At 44.5% G+C, this 20,325-nt stretch overlaps 1 protein-coding gene across 5 annotated transcripts in view; it reads left to right on the forward strand.

Moving 5' to 3' along the window:
* depdc5 (DEP domain containing 5, GATOR1 subcomplex subunit) overlaps positions 1-19,089 on the forward strand; it is a 32,519-nt gene extending 13,430 nt beyond the window's left edge. For 2 of the 5 annotated variants that reach the window (XM_046369995.1, XM_046369994.1), the window contains 17 exons: positions 232-392; positions 621-741; positions 1,024-1,191; positions 2,476-2,713; positions 2,889-3,022; positions 3,149-3,248; positions 3,624-3,686; positions 10,852-10,982; positions 11,105-11,185; positions 11,494-11,626; positions 11,748-11,856; positions 12,231-12,470; positions 15,000-15,169; positions 15,912-16,083; positions 17,835-17,895; positions 18,246-18,328; positions 18,485-19,089. In XM_046369995.1, coding sequence (XP_046225951.1) covers positions 232-392; positions 621-741; positions 1,024-1,191; positions 2,476-2,713; positions 2,889-3,022; positions 3,149-3,248; positions 3,624-3,686; positions 10,852-10,982; positions 11,105-11,185; positions 11,494-11,626; positions 11,748-11,856; positions 12,231-12,470; positions 15,000-15,169; positions 15,912-16,083; positions 17,835-17,895; positions 18,246-18,328; positions 18,485-18,783 — 2,464 coding nt within the window. In that variant the 3' untranslated portion in view covers positions 18,784-19,089. Of the gene's footprint in view, positions 1-231; positions 393-620; positions 742-1,023; positions 1,192-2,475; positions 2,714-2,888; positions 3,023-3,148; positions 3,249-3,623; positions 3,687-10,851; positions 10,983-11,104; positions 11,186-11,493; positions 11,627-11,747; positions 11,857-12,230; positions 12,471-14,999; positions 15,170-15,911; positions 16,084-17,834; positions 17,896-18,245; positions 18,329-18,484 lie in introns of those variants that run through there. The other 3 variants (XM_046369996.1, XM_046369997.1, XM_046369999.1) reach the window with 3 other exon arrangements.
* The last annotated feature ends 1,236 nt before the right edge of the window (positions 19,090-20,325 follow it).

The following is a 20,325-nucleotide window of genomic DNA, read 5'->3' on the forward strand; positions in this document are numbered from 1 at the left end:
GAACGACTACACTGAGGGCTGGTACAATATGCTGCCATACACTAACCTGGAGGGGTAGAAAATCTAACACGGGGAGTACACACACACACCTCACGTAGTATACAAAATGACTACTGCAACACTGACTGACTGCATGGTCTACTGAGAAATATATAGCATCTAATTGATCAACAGGTACATGCAGCTGTTTCAGATGCTCCACCCCTCTCACCCTGTCTCTCTCTGTCTCAGGCGGGATGATGAGGCCCCGGTGATGAGTGCCCCTCAGGTGTTTGAGGAGTTTATCTGTCAGCGGCTGATGCAGGGCTACCAGATCATTGTCCAACCTAACAAAAGGAAACCCCAGCCTGCTGTGGCCCCGCCCCTCAGCAGTAGTCCACTCTACACCAGAGGTGTTCTATACTGTCTCTGTCCTGGCGTGTGGCTCAGCTCTGACACAGTTACCTAATAACACCACAGTCACAGTTAGCTACTGACTGACACTGTTAACTTAGAGAGGCTAATGAGTCTGTTATACGGCATATTGAATTGCATAATTTAATCATTTGGTAAATTACAGTAATCTCAGTTTGGACCAAGTGCAGTCATGTACCCTCTGTCTCTCTCTTCCTCCTTCTCAGGGCTGGTCTCTCGGCGCAGGCCAGAAGAGGAGGAGAGTCTGTACTGGCTCAGTATGGGCCGTACCTTCCATAAAGTCTGCCTGAAGGATAAAATCATCACTGTTACCCGCTACCTTCCGAAGTAAGTCTCCAGCATTACATTAGATCTATACTCCCAGCAAATCAAATCAAATCAAATCAAATCAAATGTATTTATATATCTATACTGATATCCCAGCTAATCATCAGACTGTACTGTTTGCATGTCACTCACCTGTAGAGTGTGTGTGTGTGTGTGTGTGTGTGTGTGTGTGTGTGTGTGTGTGTGTGTGTGTGTGTGTGTGTGTGTGTGTGTGTGTGTGTGTGTGTGTGTGTGTGTGTGTGTGTGTGTGTGTGTGTGTGTGTGTGTGTGTGTGTGTGTCAGGTACCCGTATGAGTCGGCCCAGATCCAGTACACCTACAGTCTGTGTCCCCCTCACTCTGACGCCCACTTCCTGTCCTGCTGGGTGGAGTTTGGTCATGAGAGACTGGAGGAGTACAAGTGGAACTACCTGGACCAGTACATCTGCTCTGCTGGCTCTGAGGACTTCAGGTACCTATGCTCAGCAAACACACAGTTACATACAGAGCCATGTTCAGCCCCAGGGAAGGCTTTAACACATTCATTTGGACCCCTTTCTGTTGTAAAAGAGTTTGCCATAGCCAGCACTGAGTGTACAGAGTCAACTATACTGAACAGAAATATAAATGCAACACAAGGTAATCAGTCAATTGAAATAAATGTATTAGGCCCTAATCTATGGATTTCACATGACTGGGCAGGGGTGCAGCCATGTTTGGGCCTGGCAGGGCATAGGTCCACCCACTTGGGAGCCAGGCTCACCCACTGGGGAGAAATACGTTTGTCCCCACAAAAGGGCTTTATTATAGACATAAATACTCCTCAGTTTTATCAGCTGTCCGGGTGGCTGGTCTCAGATGATCCCACAGGTTAGGAAACTGGATGTGAAGGTCCTTGGGTGGTGTGGTTACACGTGGTCTGGGGTTGTGAGGCTGGTTGGACGTACTGCCAAATTCTCAAACGACGTTGGAAGCAGCTTATGGTAGAGAAATTAACATTAAATTATCTGACAACAGCTCTAGTGGACATTCCTGCAGTCAGCATGCCAATTGCACTCTCCCTCAAAACTTAAGTAATCTGTGGAATCGTGTTTGACAAAACTGCACATTTTAGAGTGGCGTTTTAATGTCCCCAGCACAAGGTGCACCTGTGTAATGATCATGCTGTTTAATCATCTTCTTGATATGCTTGGCATAGGACAAATGCTCATTAACAGGAATGTAAACTAATTTGTGCACAACATTTGAAAGTTAAGATTTCAGTGTGTGTGGAACATTTCTGTGATTTTTTTTATTTCACCTTGTGAAACATGTAACCAACACTAGTGGCGCAGCAGTCAAAGGGACTGCATCTTAATCCTTGAGGTGTCACTACAGACACCCTGGTACGATTCCAGGCTGTATCACATCCGGCCGTGATTGGGAGCCCCATAGGGCGGCGCACAATTGGCCCAGCGCTGTCCGGGTTTGCCCGGGGTAGGCCGTCATTGTAAATAAGAATTTGTACTTAACTGGCTTGCCTAGTTAAATAAAGGTTAAATGTAAAAAATGTATGTGTTGCATTTATATTTTTGTTCAGTGTGTATGTATGTATGTATGTATGTATGTATGTATGTATGTATGTATGTATGTATGTATGTATGTATGTATGTATGTATGTATGTATGTATGTATGTATGTATGTATGTATGTATGTATGTATGTATGTATGTCACACTTCCAAATAACTCTTATTTCTACTGGCCGTGTGCCATAGTCTGATAGACTCTCTGAAGTTCTGGCGGACCCGCTTCCTGCTGCTGCCGGCCGGGGGGGCTAGACGTGTGGCGGACGGGGAGGGACACTGGGACGTTTACGGGGAGGGAGTGGGCACGGTGGCGGGCAGAGAGGGCATGACTGGCACCGGGGACTGGGCCCTGCTGGATGGCTTCATCCGCTTCCTGGAGGGACTCAACCGCATCCGCAGACGCCACCGCTCTGACAGGATTATCAGGGTAACACCCTAAAACACTGTCTTACTCATTTCAGAAGACTAAAAAAACTGCAGTCTTGCAAACCCAGCTAAGAGAGAAACTGATTGCCAGGAACAATGATCCTATGCCAATGTTGTTGTCTTGAGCTGTTTTAAGCTTCATGTTGTACTGTCTTCCCCTCTCATTCTGTCTGTAGAAAGGACCGGCGATGAAGGGTTTGCAGGTGACTGGTCCTCTCTCTGCCTACCCTCCGGAGCCTGTAGCGCCCCCTCTGGGCAAGAAAGGCACCTCCGCTTTATCAGCTCTCCTGGAGTTGGAGCAGAACCAAAAGTGAGTGTAGTTGTCCTGTCTGTGTCCTTTCAATGGAACCTTGTGTGTTTCCAAATTATTAGAAGCACAGGGTATCTGACATTGATGCTACCGTTCTTACAATGAGGATGCATTTCCTGTCTGCAGGACTCTAGAGGAGCAGCAACAACAGGGGAAACCCTCAGCTGCCACCAGTGAGTCTTCCACTGTCACCATGACCACTACATATGTGGACAGCCCTCGCAAGGTGGGTGTCTTTGTGTGGTTTTGGGAAGGAACACAATGATCAAGGGCTTTCTGTCTTGGGTGAAAGGGATCTCAATTTCTGGCCTGGGTAAAATGGATCTCAATTTCTGACCTGGGTAAAAGGGATCTCAATTTCTGGCCTGGGTTAAAGGGAGCTCAATTGGGGCGTTTTGGTTGAGGGCATTCTTTGTTGTTGGTGTGTATGGAAAGTTGGTTTGCCGTTTTATAGGGGTTTATCTTTGCTTCCTTATTGTGGGGTTTCGCTTTGCTTTTGTTTCCTTCTCTCCTTCCCCAACTTTCTCTCCTTGCCTTCTTTTCCTGTTGATGGACATTGGGTTTTTCGTCCTTTGGTGTATCCCTCTTCCTATGCTAACAGGATGCTGCCTTCATTTTGGATTTTATACGTAGCCCTCGTTCCTCCTACATCTATCACACACAGGTCAGTAACTAGGGGCACTGGATGCCGCTGCATCTGTTAGAGTAGAAGTGTGTGTGTGTTGTCCTGTTTCAAGTTTTAATGTCACATGCACAAGTACAGTGAAATGCCTTTCTTGCGAACTCAAAACCCAACTTTTCACTAATCATTAACAATGTAAAACTTGAAAAAAGGTGAGAAATAAGAATAAGCAATATGAAATACACAAAGTAGTAAGCCTACTATATACAGTACCAGTCACAAGTTTGGACACAGCTACTCGTTCATGGGGTTTTCTTTCCTTTTACTATTTTCTACATTGTAGAATAATAGTGGTCATCAAAACTATGAAATAACAGATATGGAATCATGTAGTAACCAAAAATGTGTTAAACAAATCTAAATATATTTTCTTCAAAGTAGCTACCCTTTGCATTGATGACAACTTTGCAATGGTCGCTCTTGGCATTCCCTCAATTAGCTTCACCTGGAATGCTTTTCCAACATCTTTAAGGAGTTCCCACATATGCTGAGCACTTGTTGGCAGCTTTTCCTTCACTCCGTGGTCCAAGTCATCCCAAACCATCTCAATTGGGTTGAGGTCGGGTGATTGTGAAGGCCAGGTCATCTGATGCAGCACTTCATCACTCTCCTTCTTGGTGAAATAGCCCTTACACAGCCTGGAGGTGTGTTGGGTCATTGTCCTTTTGAAAAACAAATGATAGTCCCACTAAGCGCAAACCAGATAGGATGGTGTATCGCTAAAGAATGCTGTGGTAGCCATTCTTGTTAAGTGTGCCTTGAATTCTAAATTAATCACATACGGTGTCACCAACAAAGCACCCCCACACCATACCTCCTCCTTCATGCTTCACGGTGGGAACCACACATCTGGAGATCATCCGCTCACCCTACTCTGCGTCTCACAAAGACACGGCGGTTGGAACCAAAAATCTAAAATTTGGACTCATCAGACCAAAGGACAGATTTCCACCAGTCTAATGTCCATTGCTTGTGTTTCTTGGCCCAAGATAGACTTTTTTAAAGGATTGGTATCCTTTAGTAGTGTTTTTTTTTTCATTTTTTTTCAGAAATTTGATCATGAAGGCCTGATCACGTCTCCTCTGAGCAGTTGATGTTGCGATGTGTCTGTTTCTTGAACTCTGTGAAGCATTTATTTGGGCTGCAGTCTGAGTTGCAGTTATTCTAATGAATTCATCCTCTGCAGCAGTGGTAACTCTGGGTTTTCCTTTCCTGTGGCAGTCCTCATGAGAGCCAGTTTCATCATGGCGCTTGATGGTTTTAGCGACTGCACTTGAAGAAAGTTAATAGTTAATTTTGCGGATTGACTGACCTTCATGTCTTGAAGTAATGATGGACTGTCGTTTCTATATGCTTATTTGAGGTGTTCTTGCCATAATATGGACATAGGCATATTTGGTAAAAGACCATCTTCTGTATACCTTGTCACAACACAACTAATTGGCTCAAACGCATTAAGGAAATAAATTCCACAAATGAACTTTTAACAAGGCACACCTGTTATTTGAAATGCATTCCAAGTGACTACCTCATGAAGCTGGTTGAGAGAATGGCAAGAGTGTGCAAAGCTGGAATCAAGGCAAAGGTTGGCTACTTTGAATAATCTCAAATGTAAAATATATATAGATTTGTTTAACCCTTTTGGTTACTACATGATTCCATATGTGTTATTTCTTAGTTTGGATGCCTTCACTATTATTCTACAATGTAGAAAATATTTTTTTTAAATATGAAAAACCCTGGAATAAGTAGGTGTGTCCAAACTTTTGACTGGTACCGTACATTAAATATTAAAAAGTCCAATGCCATATTTACAGTGCATTCAGAAAGTATTCAGACCCCTTGACTTTTTATACATTTTAAGTTACAGCCTCATTCTGAAATGGATTAAATTGTTTCTTTTCCCCATCAATTAATACACAATAGCCCATAATGACAAAGCAAATTTTTTTTTTTTTATGTTTGCAAATGGGGAAAAAAAGACATTTACTTTAGTATTCAGACCCGTTACTTAGTACTTTGTTGAAGCAACTTTGGCAGTGATTACTGCCTTGAGTCTTCTTGGGTATGGAGCTACAAGCTTGGCACGCCTGTATTTGGGGAGTTTCTCCCATTCTTCTCTGCAAATCTTCTCAGGCTCTGTCAGGTAGGATGGGGAGTGTCGGTGCACAGTTATTTTCAGGGGTCTCCAGAGATGTTAGATCGGGTTCCGACTAGTCCGGGCTCCGACTAGGCCACTCAATGACATTCAGAGACTTGTCCCCAAGCCACTCCTTTGTCGCTGCACAGCTATTTTCAGCTCTCTCCAGAGATGTCTGATCGGGTTCAAGTCTGGGTTCTGGCTGGGCCACTCAAGGACATTGAGACTTGTCCCGAAGCCACTCCTGCGTTGTCTTGGCTGTGTGCTTAGGGTCGTCATCCTGTTGGAAGATGAACCTTTGCCCCAGTCTGAGGTCCTGAGCGCTCTGGAGCAGGTTTTCATCAAATCAAATGTTATGTTACCTGTGCCAAATACAATAGGTGTAGACCTTACAGTGAAATGCTTACTTACAAGCCTTTAACCAACAATGCAGTTCAAGAAATAAGAGTTAAGAAAATATTTAATAAATAAACTAAAGTAAAAATATATCAAATTAACATAAGATATTTACATAACATTAACGAGGCTATATATAGGAGGTGCCGGTACCAAGTCAATGTGTGGGGGTACAGGTTAGTCGAGGTAGTTTCTTTAGTGATTATGTATAGATAATAAACAGCGAGTAGCAGCAGTGTAAAAACAGGGGGGTCAATGTAAGTAGTCAGTGTGGCTTTTTGATGAATTGTTCAGCAGTCTTATGGCTTGGGGGTAGAAGCTGTTAAGGAGCCTTTTGGTCCTAGAATTGGTGCTCCGGTACAGCTTGCCGTGCGGTAGCAGAGAACAATTTTATGGGCTTTCCTCTGAACAAAAGGGGGGGGGGTGTCAAAATCATGAGTTACAGTCAGTATCTGGTGTGGTCACCAGCTGCAAGTACTGCCGTCCATCTCCTCCTCATGGACTGCACCAGAGATGTTACCCCACTCTTCCACCAAGGCACCTGCACCTTTCTGGACATTTCTGGGGGGAATGGTCCTAGCCCTCACCCTCAGATACAACAGTTACCAGATGTGCTCAATGGGATTGAGATCCAGGCTATTCGCTGGCATGGCAGAACACTGACATTCCTGTCTCGCAGGAAATCACATACGCAACGAGCAGTATAGCTGGGGGCATTGTCATGCTGGAGGGTCATGTCAGGATGAGCCTGCAGGAAGGGTACCACATCAGGGAGGAGGATGTCTTCCCTGTAACACACAGTGTTGAGATTACCTGCAATGACAACAAGCTCAGTCCGATGATGCTGTGACTCACCGGCCCAGACCATGATGGACCTTCCACCTCCAAATCGATCACGCTCCAGAGTACAGGCCTCGGTGTAAAGCTCATTCCTTTGATGATAAACTCGAATCTGACCTTCACTCCTGGTGAGACAAAACCCTGACCCGCCATTGAAGAGCACTTTTTGCCAGTCCTGTCTGGTCCAGCGACGGTGGGTTTGTACCCATAGGCAACGTTGTTGCCGGTGATGTCTGGTGAGAACCTGCCTTACAACAGGCCTACAAGCCCTCAGTCAAGCCTCACTTAGCCCATTGCGGACAGTCAGCACTGATGGATGGAGGGATTGTGCGTTCCTGGTGTAACTCGGGCAGTTGTTGTTGCTGCCATCCTGTACCTGTCCTGCAGGTGTGATGATCGGATGTACCGATCCTGTGTAGGTGTTGTTACACGTGGTCTGCCACTGCGAGGACAGTCGACTGTCCGTCCTGTCCCCTGTAGCGCCTGTCTCTTAGGTGTCTCACTGTACGGACATTGCAGTTTATTGCCCTGGCCACGTCTGCAGTCCTCATGCCTCCTTGCAGCATGCATAAGGCACGTTCACGCAGATGAGCAGGGACCCTGGGCATCTTTCTTTTAGTGTTTTTCAGAGTCCGTAGAAAGGCCTCTTTAGTGTCCTAAGTTTTCATAACTATGACCTTAATTGCCTACCGTCTGTAAGCTGTTAGTGTCTTAGCGACCGTTCCACAGGTGCATGTTCATTAATTGTTTATGGTTCATTGAACAAGCATGGGAAACGGTGTTTCAACTCTTTACAATGAAGATCTGTGAAGTTATTTGGATTTTTACAAATGATCTTTGAACGACAGGGTCCTTCTTTTGCTGAATTTAGGTCCTGGGTGGCAGTAAGCTTGGCCCCAGTGATGTACTGGGCCATACGCAATGCCCTCTGTAGCACCTTACGGTCAGATGTCGGTGATGCTCTCTGGTGCAGCTGTTTCAGTCTCCTGAGGGGGAAAGGTGTTGTCGTGCCCTCTTCACAACTGTCTTGGTATGTTTGAACCATAATAGTTTGTCGGTGATGTAGACACCAAGTAATTTGAAACTCTCAACCCGCTCCACTTCAGCCCTTTTAATGTTAATTGGGGCCTGTTCGGCCCTCCTTTTCCTATAGTCCACAATCAGCTCCTTTCTCTTGCCCACATTGCGGGAGAAGTTGTTGTCCTGGCACCACACTGCCAGGTCTCTGACCTCCCTATAGGTTGTCTCATTGTTGTCGGTGATCAGGCCTTCCACTGTGATGGTGTTGGAGTCATGAGTAAACATGGAGTACAGGAGGGGACTAAGTATGCACCCTTGAGGGGCCTCGGTGTTGAGGATAAGCGTGGCAAATGTGTTGTTGCCTACACTTACCACCTGGGGGCGACCCATCAGGAAGTCCAGGATCCAGTTGCAGAGGGAGGTGTTCAATCCCAGGTTTCTTAACTTAGTGATGTGCTTTGGTGGCACTATGGTGTTGAAAGCTGAGCTGTAGTTAATGAACAGCATTCTCACATAGGTGTTATTTTTGCCAAGGTGGGAAAGAGCAGTGTGGATTGAGATTGCGTCATCTGTGGATCTGTTGGTGTGCTATGCGAATTGGAGTGGGTCTAGTGTTTCTGGCATGATGGTGTTGTGAGCCATGCTCAGCCTTTCAAAGCACTTCATGGCTACCGACGTGAGTGCTACGGGGCAGTAATCATTTAGGCAAGTTACCTTTGCTTTCTTGGGCACAGGGATTATGGTGGTCTGTTTGAAACTTGTAGGTATTACAGACTCTGTTTGGGAGAGGTTGAAAATGTCAGTGAAGGCACTTGCCAATTGGTTTGCGCATGCTTTGAGTATACATCCTGGTAATCCGTCTGGCCCCGCAGCTTTGAATGATGAAAGGTCTAGCTCACATCAGCTACGGAGAGTGTGTTCATATAGTCGTCTGGAATAGCTGGTGCTCTCATGCATGCTTCAGTGTTACTTGCCTCTTTGCGAGCAAAAAGGGCATTTAGCTTGTCTGGTTGGCTCACTTCACTGGGCAGCTCGCGGCTAAGTTTCCCTTTGTAGTCATAATAGTTTTCAAGCCCAGCCACATCCAACGAGCGTCAGAGCCGGTGTAGTAGGATTCAATCTTAATCCTGTATTGACGCTTTGCCTGTTTGATGGTTCATCTGAGGGCATAGCGGGATTTCTTATAAGCACCCAGATTAGTGTCCCGCTCTTTGAAAGCGGCAGCTTTAGCGGCAGGATGTTGCCTGTAATCAAGGATCTCTCTCTGTACTATGCTCCTTTCATCTTTGCCTCAATCCTGACTAGTCTCCCAGGCCCTGCCGCTGAAAAAGATCCCCACAGCATGATGCTGCCACCATCATCCTTCACCGTAGGGACGGTGCCAGGTTTCCTTCAGATGTGACTCTTGGCATTCAGGCCAAAGAGTTGAATCTTGGTTTCATCAGACCAGAGAATCTAGTTTCTCATGGTCTGAGAGTCCTTCAGGTGTGTTTTGGTAAACTCCAAGCGGGCTGTCATGCGCCTTTTACTGAGATGCGGCTTCCATCTGGCCAGTCTACCATATAGTCCTGATTGGTGGAGTGCTGCAGAGATGGTTGTCCTTCTGGAAAGTTCTCCCATCGGAGCTCTGTCAGAGTGACCATCGGGTTCTTGGTCACCTCCCCGACGAACGCCCGTCTCCCCCGATTGCTCAGTTTGGCTGGGCGGCTAGCTCTAGGACGAGTCTTAGTGCTTCCAAACTTCTTCCATTTAAAAATGATGGCGGCCACTGTGTTCTTGGGGACTTTCAATGCTGCAGAATGTTTTGGTACGTATGGACAATTCCTTCCACCTTATGGCTTGGTTTTTGCTCTTACATGCACTGTCAACTGTGGGAGCTTATATTGCCAGCTATGTGTCTTTCCAAATAATGTCCAATCAATTGAATTTACCACAGGTGGACTCCATCTCAAGGATGTTTCAATGGAAACAGGATGCACCTGAGCTCAATTTTGAGTCTCATAGCAAAGGGTCTGAATACGTAGGTAAATAATGTATTTCTGTGTTTTGTTTTTAATACATTTGCAAAATTGTCTAAAATCCTGTTTTTGCTTTGTCATTATGGGTTATTGTTTGTAGATTGATGAGGGAAAAAAATATTTAATCAATTTTAAAATAAGGCTGTAACATAACAAAATGTGAAATAATTAAAGTGGCCTGAATGTACTGTACATGTGCAGTGATACTGGAGTGATGAAGGTAGATATGTATTGGGGTAAGGGGACTAGGCATCAGGATAATAGATAAACAAAGTGGCAGCAGACATGTGAGTGGGTGTGCGGGTTTGTAGAGTCAGTGTAAATGTATGTGCATATTATGTGTGTGTTGGAATGACCGTGTGTAAGTTTATGTAGGGCCCTGTGAGTGTGCACATTCATAGGTTAATAAAGATACAAGGTAAACTCAGTCCTTGTAGCTATTTTGTTAACTTGCATCCTGCACTGTCCTTCTGGCATGAAATCTGCATGTCTGCATGTGTCTACCATAGACACATCATTGTTGTTTGTGAAGAGACCACACATTACACTAGTACCTGGCAGATTTAAGCCAAGTCAACCAAGGTAATGAATCTCAGATGCGAGTTATCCTCTTCAGTATCTAACTATCATGAGACCAGAGGTGATTGATATGTAATGTAATGAAATAAATAGAAGGCAGCATAGTGACTGCCTGAGATTGACTTCATTCTAACCTTTGGTGATTGGCCTGTAGGTTTCTACAGATCCTGCTGAAGGAGGGGCCACAGACAAAGGTGGTCAGGTAGGGGCTGGGGTGGTGGCGACCGGTGGGGCTGCAGCCCAGACAACAGGGGATACAGGACCCAGCTTAGCCACAGAAACCAGGTGAGGAAAGAAATATTGTTTTTCAGATGTATAGTGTTCAGAATGTTTCTTATTGGAAAGTGTTATGTTAACGATGATGACATTAGTCATAGTTAACCAGACTTATGTCTGTGAGTTTACAGTGGACAGTCTGGTACTGGAGCCTTATGTTTGTCCTCATCCTCCACCCTGATGGAAATACTAGAGGCCATCAAACACCCCACGTAAGAATGTGTGTGTGTATGTGTGGGTGGGTGGGTGGGTGGGTGTTTACAAGGATAGTAAAACCAGGAAAATTCCGACAAGTGGGGACATTTCGCTGGTCCCCATAAGAAAACAATAGTTTTTTTAGGCTTAGAATTAAGGTTAGGAGAGTGGAAATCAATTGTTTTGTCCCCACAAGGATGGTAAAACATGTGTGTGTTGGCGTGCACCACAACACATACCTCAAGTGTTTTAGTTGTGGTTTGTTGTTGTCCCTGCAGTTAGATGGGTGTGTTTGAGCTACTGTTCTGTTATGTGATATATATAGAACAGGTGTGCAGCTTCTACCTGAGCAGAAGGGCCTGCCCCCTAACTGCTTCATCAGTGCTGAGATCGTCCATTGGCTGGTCAACAACGTAGAGGGTGTGGCCACACAAGGCATGGCTGTTGACATCATGCAGGTAGGTATATGTTTATCTGGTTTTGTTAAAGCATGTGCCGGATACACACTGTATGAAGTGAAGCCAGCATTTGTGTGTTTGTGTTTTTAACAGTATTGCTGTGTCCCCTCTGTTTCTGTAGAAGATGCTGGATGAGGGCCTGGTTACCCATGCATCGGGGGATGCCATGAGGACCTTTGTCTATGGCTTCTACTTCTACAGGATAGTGGCAGAGAAAGACGGTGATCGAGGTTCGAGCGACACTTAGTCTGCACAAAGCTAATCTGAAAACGTATCATTTTAAAAACGTTGGTTTGCTCTCCTAGGACAAGGTAGTCCTCCATGCTGCCCACCAGACATGGGGTCAATTCCATTTCAATTCCAGCCAATTCAGGAAGTGCACTGAAATTCTAATTCTTTTTGCTTTTCAATGCAGCAAATTTGGAATTTGGTTTACTTTCTGAATAGTAATAGAATTGACCCCAACCCTGCCTGCTCCACACACTGACTTCTTTCCAGTCATTGATTCTCAGTCATGCCGATATTGATTGTTCTCATTTCGAGAACAACTAACCAGACTCAATAATAACCATACAACTATCTCTCCATCTCTACTGTACTCCAGGCCCTACATCCCAGCTGCCCCCTCCTGTGGCACAGGGCTGGTCAACGGCAGCCCTGGAGGACTTTGCCCTGTTTCAGAGGAAGTGGTTTGAGGTGGCTTTCGTCCTGGAGGAGCGTCGAACTTGTGACCTCCCGGCCTTCCTTCTGCCCTGGCTGCCCAGCCGGCCCGCCTCCTATGCAAGTAGGCACAGCTCCTTCAGCCGCAGCTTTGGAGGACGCAGCCAGGCCGCAGCACTGCTAGGTACACACAGGCTGCTCCTCCCCCAGAGCTGAGCCTCAGCCCACCCACCTTAACCCCACCCCAAAATGGGCATCTCCCCCCACAATCAGAATGAGCATGCCTCCCCCATCCCTTCCCAGTCAGACACACACCCTGGAACAGGCCCTCAGGGGTTTGGGAGGGAGGGTCCCATAGCAGGTGTCACACAGAGCCACCAGACAAGATTCCTGCATGCCTCTGTATGCAAATATGAAGTGGTGCTAACTTGGTCATCAGATTGGGACATGGTTGGTTGAGATCCGGTTAGACATTTCTCCATTAACTTGGTTTGTATTGTTGACAATAAGTTCCCAAAAATCATTAGCAACTTGTTAATAAAAGCTGATCTCTAACTTACCATTCCATAACTGAGGAGCTTCTATTCTAGTTGATTGAGGCATTCAGGGAACTTACAAACATCCATCAAAACCATCAAACTCACTCATTTATTCTTAGGTTTGAATAATTGGCCTATGATTCATTATATACTAATGCCAATTTGACTCATTAAGTACTTTCCATGACTTGAATTTCTCACCATCACAATGTTGCTCTCACATCATTGAATCAATGACTTGCCATCTGAACTAATAATTATCCTGGTGACATTGTTCCTTCTGTGTGACACAAGGCATTGGACCTCAGTACCCATCCCCCATACGGGCAGCAACAGGGCTGCATGTGATTGCTGGTGATCTATCTACTCCAGCTTGCAGAGCTTGGGTTGGTGGCACACCTAAACCTCTTCCCATTCGCATCCCAAACCCCCTCTGCCTCCAATTGGAGCTTGAATTGGCATGTCAGTATGTAAAGTACAGTACATATTACATCTAATGGTAGTACTCGTGCCACTGTTGACTGATTTGAAAACAACTCCATCCAATCAGATCGCTGATGGATGTGATTTGCATCTACTTCTTCCAATTAGAGCAGTAATCGGTGTGGTAGTTCTCTTTTCCGTCCAATTAGAGAACTAGTTGGTGTGGTAGTGTTTAGTGCATGCTGTGGTAGCAGTGGCTGTGTACAGTAGTGCAGTGGTGTGCAGTGCACTGTCCTCTTTGCTTTCTGTCTCTATACTGTTTAATGCGTTTCATCTATAAAATGTTGTGAGAATGTTAATGCGTTTAGGGATTCTTGACCAATCCTTCTTTCTCTGTCTCACTGTGATTTTTCTAACTGTGATTTTATGCTGTTTATGCTGCCACTTTTGTAATGATAAATACCCATTTATTCTGGAAGAATATCACTTCTAAATGACTCATGCTTAGTTCAACTGTCATACCCCATGAGAAACCAAAATATAAGCTTGTTTTGTCAAAAACACTGTATAGCCTCAAAATATGGTTGAAACTATCATTTGTATAGCTTGGATGGTCAATCCTTGCATCCATAGTTCTATCTATTCATTTGAGAGTGGTTACATTTCTCCAGGCCCATCCCTCAGCTTTTTCCAAAGCAGGGTGACCTCTTTGTAATGGTTTCAAATAAGGATTGCCCCTTTAAATTACTGATGAGTTTGGAATTGATTTCTGGTTTATATAAACCAGATTATTGCCATGAAAATGTCTAACACTGGGAGAGAAACACCTCCAACTGTAGGCTATGCCCCCATCTGCTCAGAAAACCGATATGGTCATTATACCCAACATTGCTGAAAACATAAATGCTAAACTTTTCTCCCATAAAATCTGGTTTATTTGGACACATTTCTGTGAGATTACGAGTTGTGAATCATAATGCAGTACCTTAAAATAAAGTCATTTATACATAAACTCAATGGTTCCTCTCCAGGAAATCATGAAACAATGACACCAGAATCTAGCTGTAGACATAATTTATTGTATGCGTATGTTTGTCATGATGACCATGTTTGTGTTGTCTCCAGTGATTAACAGTGTACTGGTCATTTAAAACCTATAGGCCTATTTTTATTAAATAACACACTCACCTTTTCAGAATTAAAATAACCATATGGACAAACAAATCGTGATTTCTAAAGAATTAGGATGTAATTTGGAGTAGCATTCTAAATGTATGCATCATTCGCACATAATCAGTACAGAACAGGTTTGGGGTCAATTCCATTTCAATTTCAGTCAATTCAGAGGGTAAAACAAATTCCAAATTGTCCTAACTGAAAGGTGTTGAAGAGAAATTGAATTGGAATTTCAGTGTACTTCCTGAATTGACATGGAATTGACCCAACCCTGGAGAGAAATTCTGAGCATAAGAGGTATTTCAGGGCAAGAGAGGATGCTATGGTTGAATATTGTGGCTTCACTGACTTTCGATAACTTACTAACATTCTTTGTGACGTTTCTAACTCCATCACAAACATTTGTGCCGTATACTCCAACAACTCGCACCCTCTTAATCTCATAATATCCATGTAAATGTCCTCTTCCTGCCTGTCCATCTCTACAACCATCTCTCCCTTTGGGCCTGATCTCTGGGCCTGTCCCTCTACTCCCTTGCTCTCTCGCTCCCCTCCCTCCTTGTCTCTCTCCTCAGCTGCCACTGTACCAGAGCAGAAGACAGCCACCTTGGATGTGGACGTTAACAATCGTAGCGACCGCACCGAGTGGTGCAGCTGCTATTACCATGGCAACTTCTCCCTCAACGCTGCCTTCGAGGTCAAGCTGCACTGGATGGCCGTCACTGCAGCTGTTCTCTTTGAGATGGTAAGACAAAGACAGACAGAGGGGGAATGTCCATTGACTCACTAGAGACACTCAGCGCTTCAAACTGTGACCAAAATGCTCGCATTTGCGACCCTTTGACTTGACAATGTTTTATTGGTCGCTAGGGTGCCAGTGAAGTTTTTGTTATCTGGTCACATTTGTTTTTGGTTCACAATGTGCTTTTAGAAAAATGTATTCAAACAGCAATGGGTATGCAAACCAGGTATTCAAAAGGTTTGGTCCAAAGTCTTGGTTGAATGTTTGCGATGCGCAGTTCATTCATCATGCTCTGTTTGAATTTACATTTCTAAATGCTTCCCAAAAAAACGGCCCAATTTTAATTGGTGCGACCAAATCATGTGCTAGTGCCATCGACCGAAAACTTTGGTAGTGCCACCAGTGGAAAAAGTTAGTCCAGCACTCGACACATTAAGACAAAGACTAAGACTTCCTGTCAGAATGATTTAATGTAAGATCTTTTTAAGACCTACTGACACATTTCTTGATGTTGCCACAGATATGTAGTAAACGGCTGAATTAAATATTTCAGGATATCATACAAGGCATGCCAGCTAATAATTAAACCATAAGGTCTCAAAACAGCTCACTAATTCCCGACATCACAACACTACACATGACAGTATGCTTGCTTGGACGAGAGAGTTTGACAACAAGACCCATCTTTATCTTGACTCTCCACCATGTCTATCTTGGACTCTCCACCATACTCCCATCTCGACAGGTCCAAGGCTGGCACAGAAAGGCTGCCTCCTGTGGGTTCCTGTTGGTGCCTGTCCTGGAGGTGCCCTTTGCCCTACCCTCCTACCTATATGGTGACCCGCTGCGGGCCCAGCTCTTCATTCCTCTCCACATCCACCGTCTGCTGAGGGACGGCAGCGACAACCTGTTTGAGGGTGAGGAAACACAAGGAGCTTTTTACACCACTGTCATTGTACAGTTGTGACCAAAATTTTGAGAATGACACAAATATTAATTTTCACAAAGTCTGCTGCCTCAGTTTGTATGATGGAAATTTGCATATACTCCAGAATGTTATGAAGAGTGATCAGATAAATTGCAATTAATTGCAAAGTCCCTCTTTGCCATGCAAATGAACTGAATCCCCCAAAAACATTTCCACTGCATTTCAGCCCTGCCACAAAAGGACCAGCTGACATCATGTCAGTGATTATCTCGTTAACACAGGTGTGAGTGTTGACGAGGAGGCTGGAGATCACTCTGTCATGCTGATTGAGTTCGAATAACAGACTGGAAACTTCAAAAGGAGGGTGGTGCTTGGAATCATTGTTCTTCCTCTGTCATCCATGGTTCCCTTCAAGGAAACACGTGCCGTCATCATTGCTTTGCACAAAAAGGGCTTCACAGGCAAGGATATTGCTGCCAGTAAGATTGCACCTAAATCAACCATTTATCGGATCATCAAGAACTTCAAGGAGAGCAGTTCAATTGTTGTGAAGAAGGCTTCAGGGCGCCCAAGAAAGTCCAGCAAGCGCCAGGACCGTATCCTAAAGTTGATTCAGATGCAGGATCGGGGCACCACCAGTACAGAGCTTGCTCAGGAATGGCAGCAGGCAAGAGGAGTGAGTGCATCTGCACGCACAGTGAGCAAATACTTTTGGAGGATGGCCTTGTGTCAAGAAGGGCAGCAAAGAAGCCACTTCTCTCCAGGAAAAACATCAGGGGCAGACTGATATTCTGAAAAAGGTACAGGGATTGGACTGCTGAGAACTGGGTTAAAGTCATTTTCTCTGATGAATCCCCTTTCCGATTGTTTGGGGCATCCGGAAAAAACTTGTCTGGAGAAGACAAGGTGAGCGCTACCATCAGTCCTGTGTCATGCCAACAGTAAAGCATCCTGAGACCATTCATGTGTGGGGTTGCTTCTCAGCCAAGGAGTGGGCTCACGCACAATTTTGGCTAAGAACACAGCCATGAATATAGAATGGTACCAACACATCCTCCGGGAGCAACTTCTCCCAACCATCCAGGAACAGTTTGGTGACGAACAATGCCTTTTCCAGCATGATGGAGCACTTTTCCATGAGGCAAAAGTGATAACTAAGTGGCTCGGGGAACAAAACATCGATATTTTGGGTCCATGGCCAGGAAACTCCCCAGACCGTAATCCCATTGAGAACTTGTGGTCAATCCTCAAGAGGCGGGTGGACAAACAAAAACCGACTAATTCTGACAGACTCCAAGCATTGATTATGCAAGAATGGTTTGCCATCAATCAGGATGTGGCCCAGAAGTTAATTGACAGCATGGCAGGGCGGATTGCAGAGGTCTTGAAAAAGAAGGGTCAACACTGTAAATATTGACTCTTTGCATCAACTTCATGTAATTGTCAATAAAAGCCTTTGACACTTATGAAATGCTTGTAATTATACTTCAGTATTCCATAGTAACATCTGACAAAAATATCTAAAGACACTGAAGCAGCAAACTTTGTGAAAATTAATATTTGTGTCATTCTCAAAACATTTGGCCACGACTATACACAATTTGTCTCCGTTTTATAGAGCATCTGTCTTTAACATAGATTGTAAGTAAATGTACAGGGGCATAAGCATAAACAACTTATTGGGTGTTGCTGGGTGTTCATGCTTGTCAATATTATTCCCCTGTGATAATTGTTTGACAGGGTTTGAACCAGAGACGTATTGGGATAGAATGCAGCTCTTTCAGGAAGCCATACTATACCGGTAGGTGATTCTCTATACATAGTTTAGAGGCCAGCAGGTAGCCTAGCGGTTAGAGCGTTAGACCAGTAACCCGAAAGGTTGCATGTTCGAATACCCGAGCCGACAAGGTGCAAAACCATTGCGCAAGCCTCTTAATCCTAATTTGCTCTAGGGGCGACGCACTACTATGACTGACCCTGTAAAACTACACATTTCACTCCACCTATCTGGTGTGTGACAGTGAAACTTTTTGTTGTTCTCTGTAAACATGGGATGGAGATGTCTATAAATAAACTCTGAGGCACTATATGTGCTGCAAAGGGTGTTTAGGTATTTATCCAAAGATTCTCTCACTTACCTCTCTCGCTCAGATTCGGTTTTGTCCAAGACAAGTTTTCTGCCTCTGCTTTCAACTTCCCGTCAGAGAACAAACCCCAATACATCCACGTAACAGGTAGGCACATATTAACATAAGATGAGCATAATTTCTAATTCTGTCACATTTTTTTTCCAATATGCCCTTTGCTAACACCCTCCCTCACAGTACTGTTCTCCTGCCCATCTTTCTCTATTTTTGTCCTCCTTGCTCCCCTTCTACCTCCCTCTCTAGGCACAGTGTTCCTCCAGCTGCCCTACTCCAAGAGGAAGTACTCTAGCGGGCAGCAGCGGAGGAGGAGGAATTCAACAGCATCAGCCAGTCAGGGCCTGTTTGGCTCGGAAGAGCTGGTGGGTTACTACTGGGCCTACAATACCATGCTGACCAAGGCTTGGAGGACGGGTGTGCTTGGGGATGAGAAGCTGGCTGACCGCCTGCTCAGAGACTTCACTGACTTCTGCGCCAACAAAGACAAGAGGCTGGTGAACTTTTGGGACAGCTGCCAGGAGAAAATGAACGCTAGTGCTCCATGAAGATGAGATGGAGAGGTGAAACTGAGAAGAGAGACAGACAAATCTATTGACATGGGAATGCAGTGGCTGCAGTGTTGAGGTTTTTGGGAAGAATTCTCCTCAACAACACCTTGATAAGTGTGCTATGTCCCATCTGTGGCAGGACTTGTGCTTTGCATCTAGGTCAAGGTGGCAGGTCAAGTGCTATGACAGTTAACATGAAGACTATGCATGAGGGGCAGAGACTCTGCTTCCTCTGGTCCTGCTACTAAGCTGCTACTTTTTCTTCACATCAAGTGAATAATAAAATAACTAATCTGAACCTGGTATACGCCTCTACATCAAATCACATTTTATTGGTCACATACACATATTTAGCAGACGTTATTGAATAAAATACAGTAGAATAGAATACAGTATTTACATATGAGATGAGTAAAGCAGTATGTAAACTTTATTTAAACATTATTAAAGTGACTAGTGTTCCATTATTAAAGTGGCCGGTAATTCCAAGTCTGTACAGTTGTAGTTGGAAGTTTACATACACTTAGGTTGGAGTCATTAAAACTATTTTTTTAACCACTGCACAAATGTCTTGTTAACAAACTATAGTTTTGGCAAGTCGGTTAGGACATCTACTTTGTGCATGACACAAGTAATTTTCCCAACAATTATTTACAGACAGATTATTTCACTTATAATTCACTGACACAATTCCAGTGGGTCAGAAGTTTACATACACTGAGTTGACTGCCTTTAAACAGCTTGGGAAATTCCAGAAAATTATGTCATGGCTTTAGAAGCTTCTGATAGGCTAATTGACATAATTTGAATCAATTGGAGGTGTACCTGTGGAAGTATTTCAAGGCCTACCTTTGAACTCAGTGCCTCTTTGCTTGACATCATGGGAAAGTCAACAGAAATCAGCCAAGATTGCAGAAAATCAATTGTAGACCTCCACAAGTCTGGTTCATCCTTGGGAGCAATTTCCAAACGACTGAAGGTACCACATTCATCTGAACAAACAATAGTACGCAAGCAGAAACACCATGGGACCACACAACCGTCATACCGCTCAGGAAGGAGATGCGTTCTGTCTCCTAGAGATGAACGTACTTTGGTGTGAAAAGTGCCTTGTGAAGATGCTGGAGGAAACCGGTACAAAAGTATTGATATCCACAGTAAAACGAGTCCTATATCGACATAACCTGAAACGCCGCTCAGCGAGGAAGAAGTCACTGCTCCAAAACCACCAATAAAAAGCCAGACTACGGTACTTTTTGGAGAAATGTCCTCTGGTCTGATGAAACTGTTTGGCCATAATGATCATTGTAATGTTTGGAGGAAAAAGCGGGAGGCTTGCAAGCCGAAGAACACCATCCCAACCGTGAAGCACAGGGGTGGCAGCATCATGTTGTGGGGTTGCTTTGCTGCAGGAGGGACTGGTGCCCTTTGCAAAATAGATGACATCATGAGGTAGGAAAATTATGTGGATATATTGAAGCAAGATCTCAAGACATAAGTCAGGAAGTTAAAGCTTGGTTGCAAATGGGTCATCCAAAT

Source organism: Oncorhynchus gorbuscha, linkage group LG11 (assembly GCF_021184085.1).
Source record: "Oncorhynchus gorbuscha isolate QuinsamMale2020 ecotype Even-year linkage group LG11, OgorEven_v1.0, whole genome shotgun sequence".
In the NCBI taxonomy this organism is placed as follows: domain Eukaryota; kingdom Metazoa; phylum Chordata; class Actinopteri; order Salmoniformes; family Salmonidae; genus Oncorhynchus; species Oncorhynchus gorbuscha.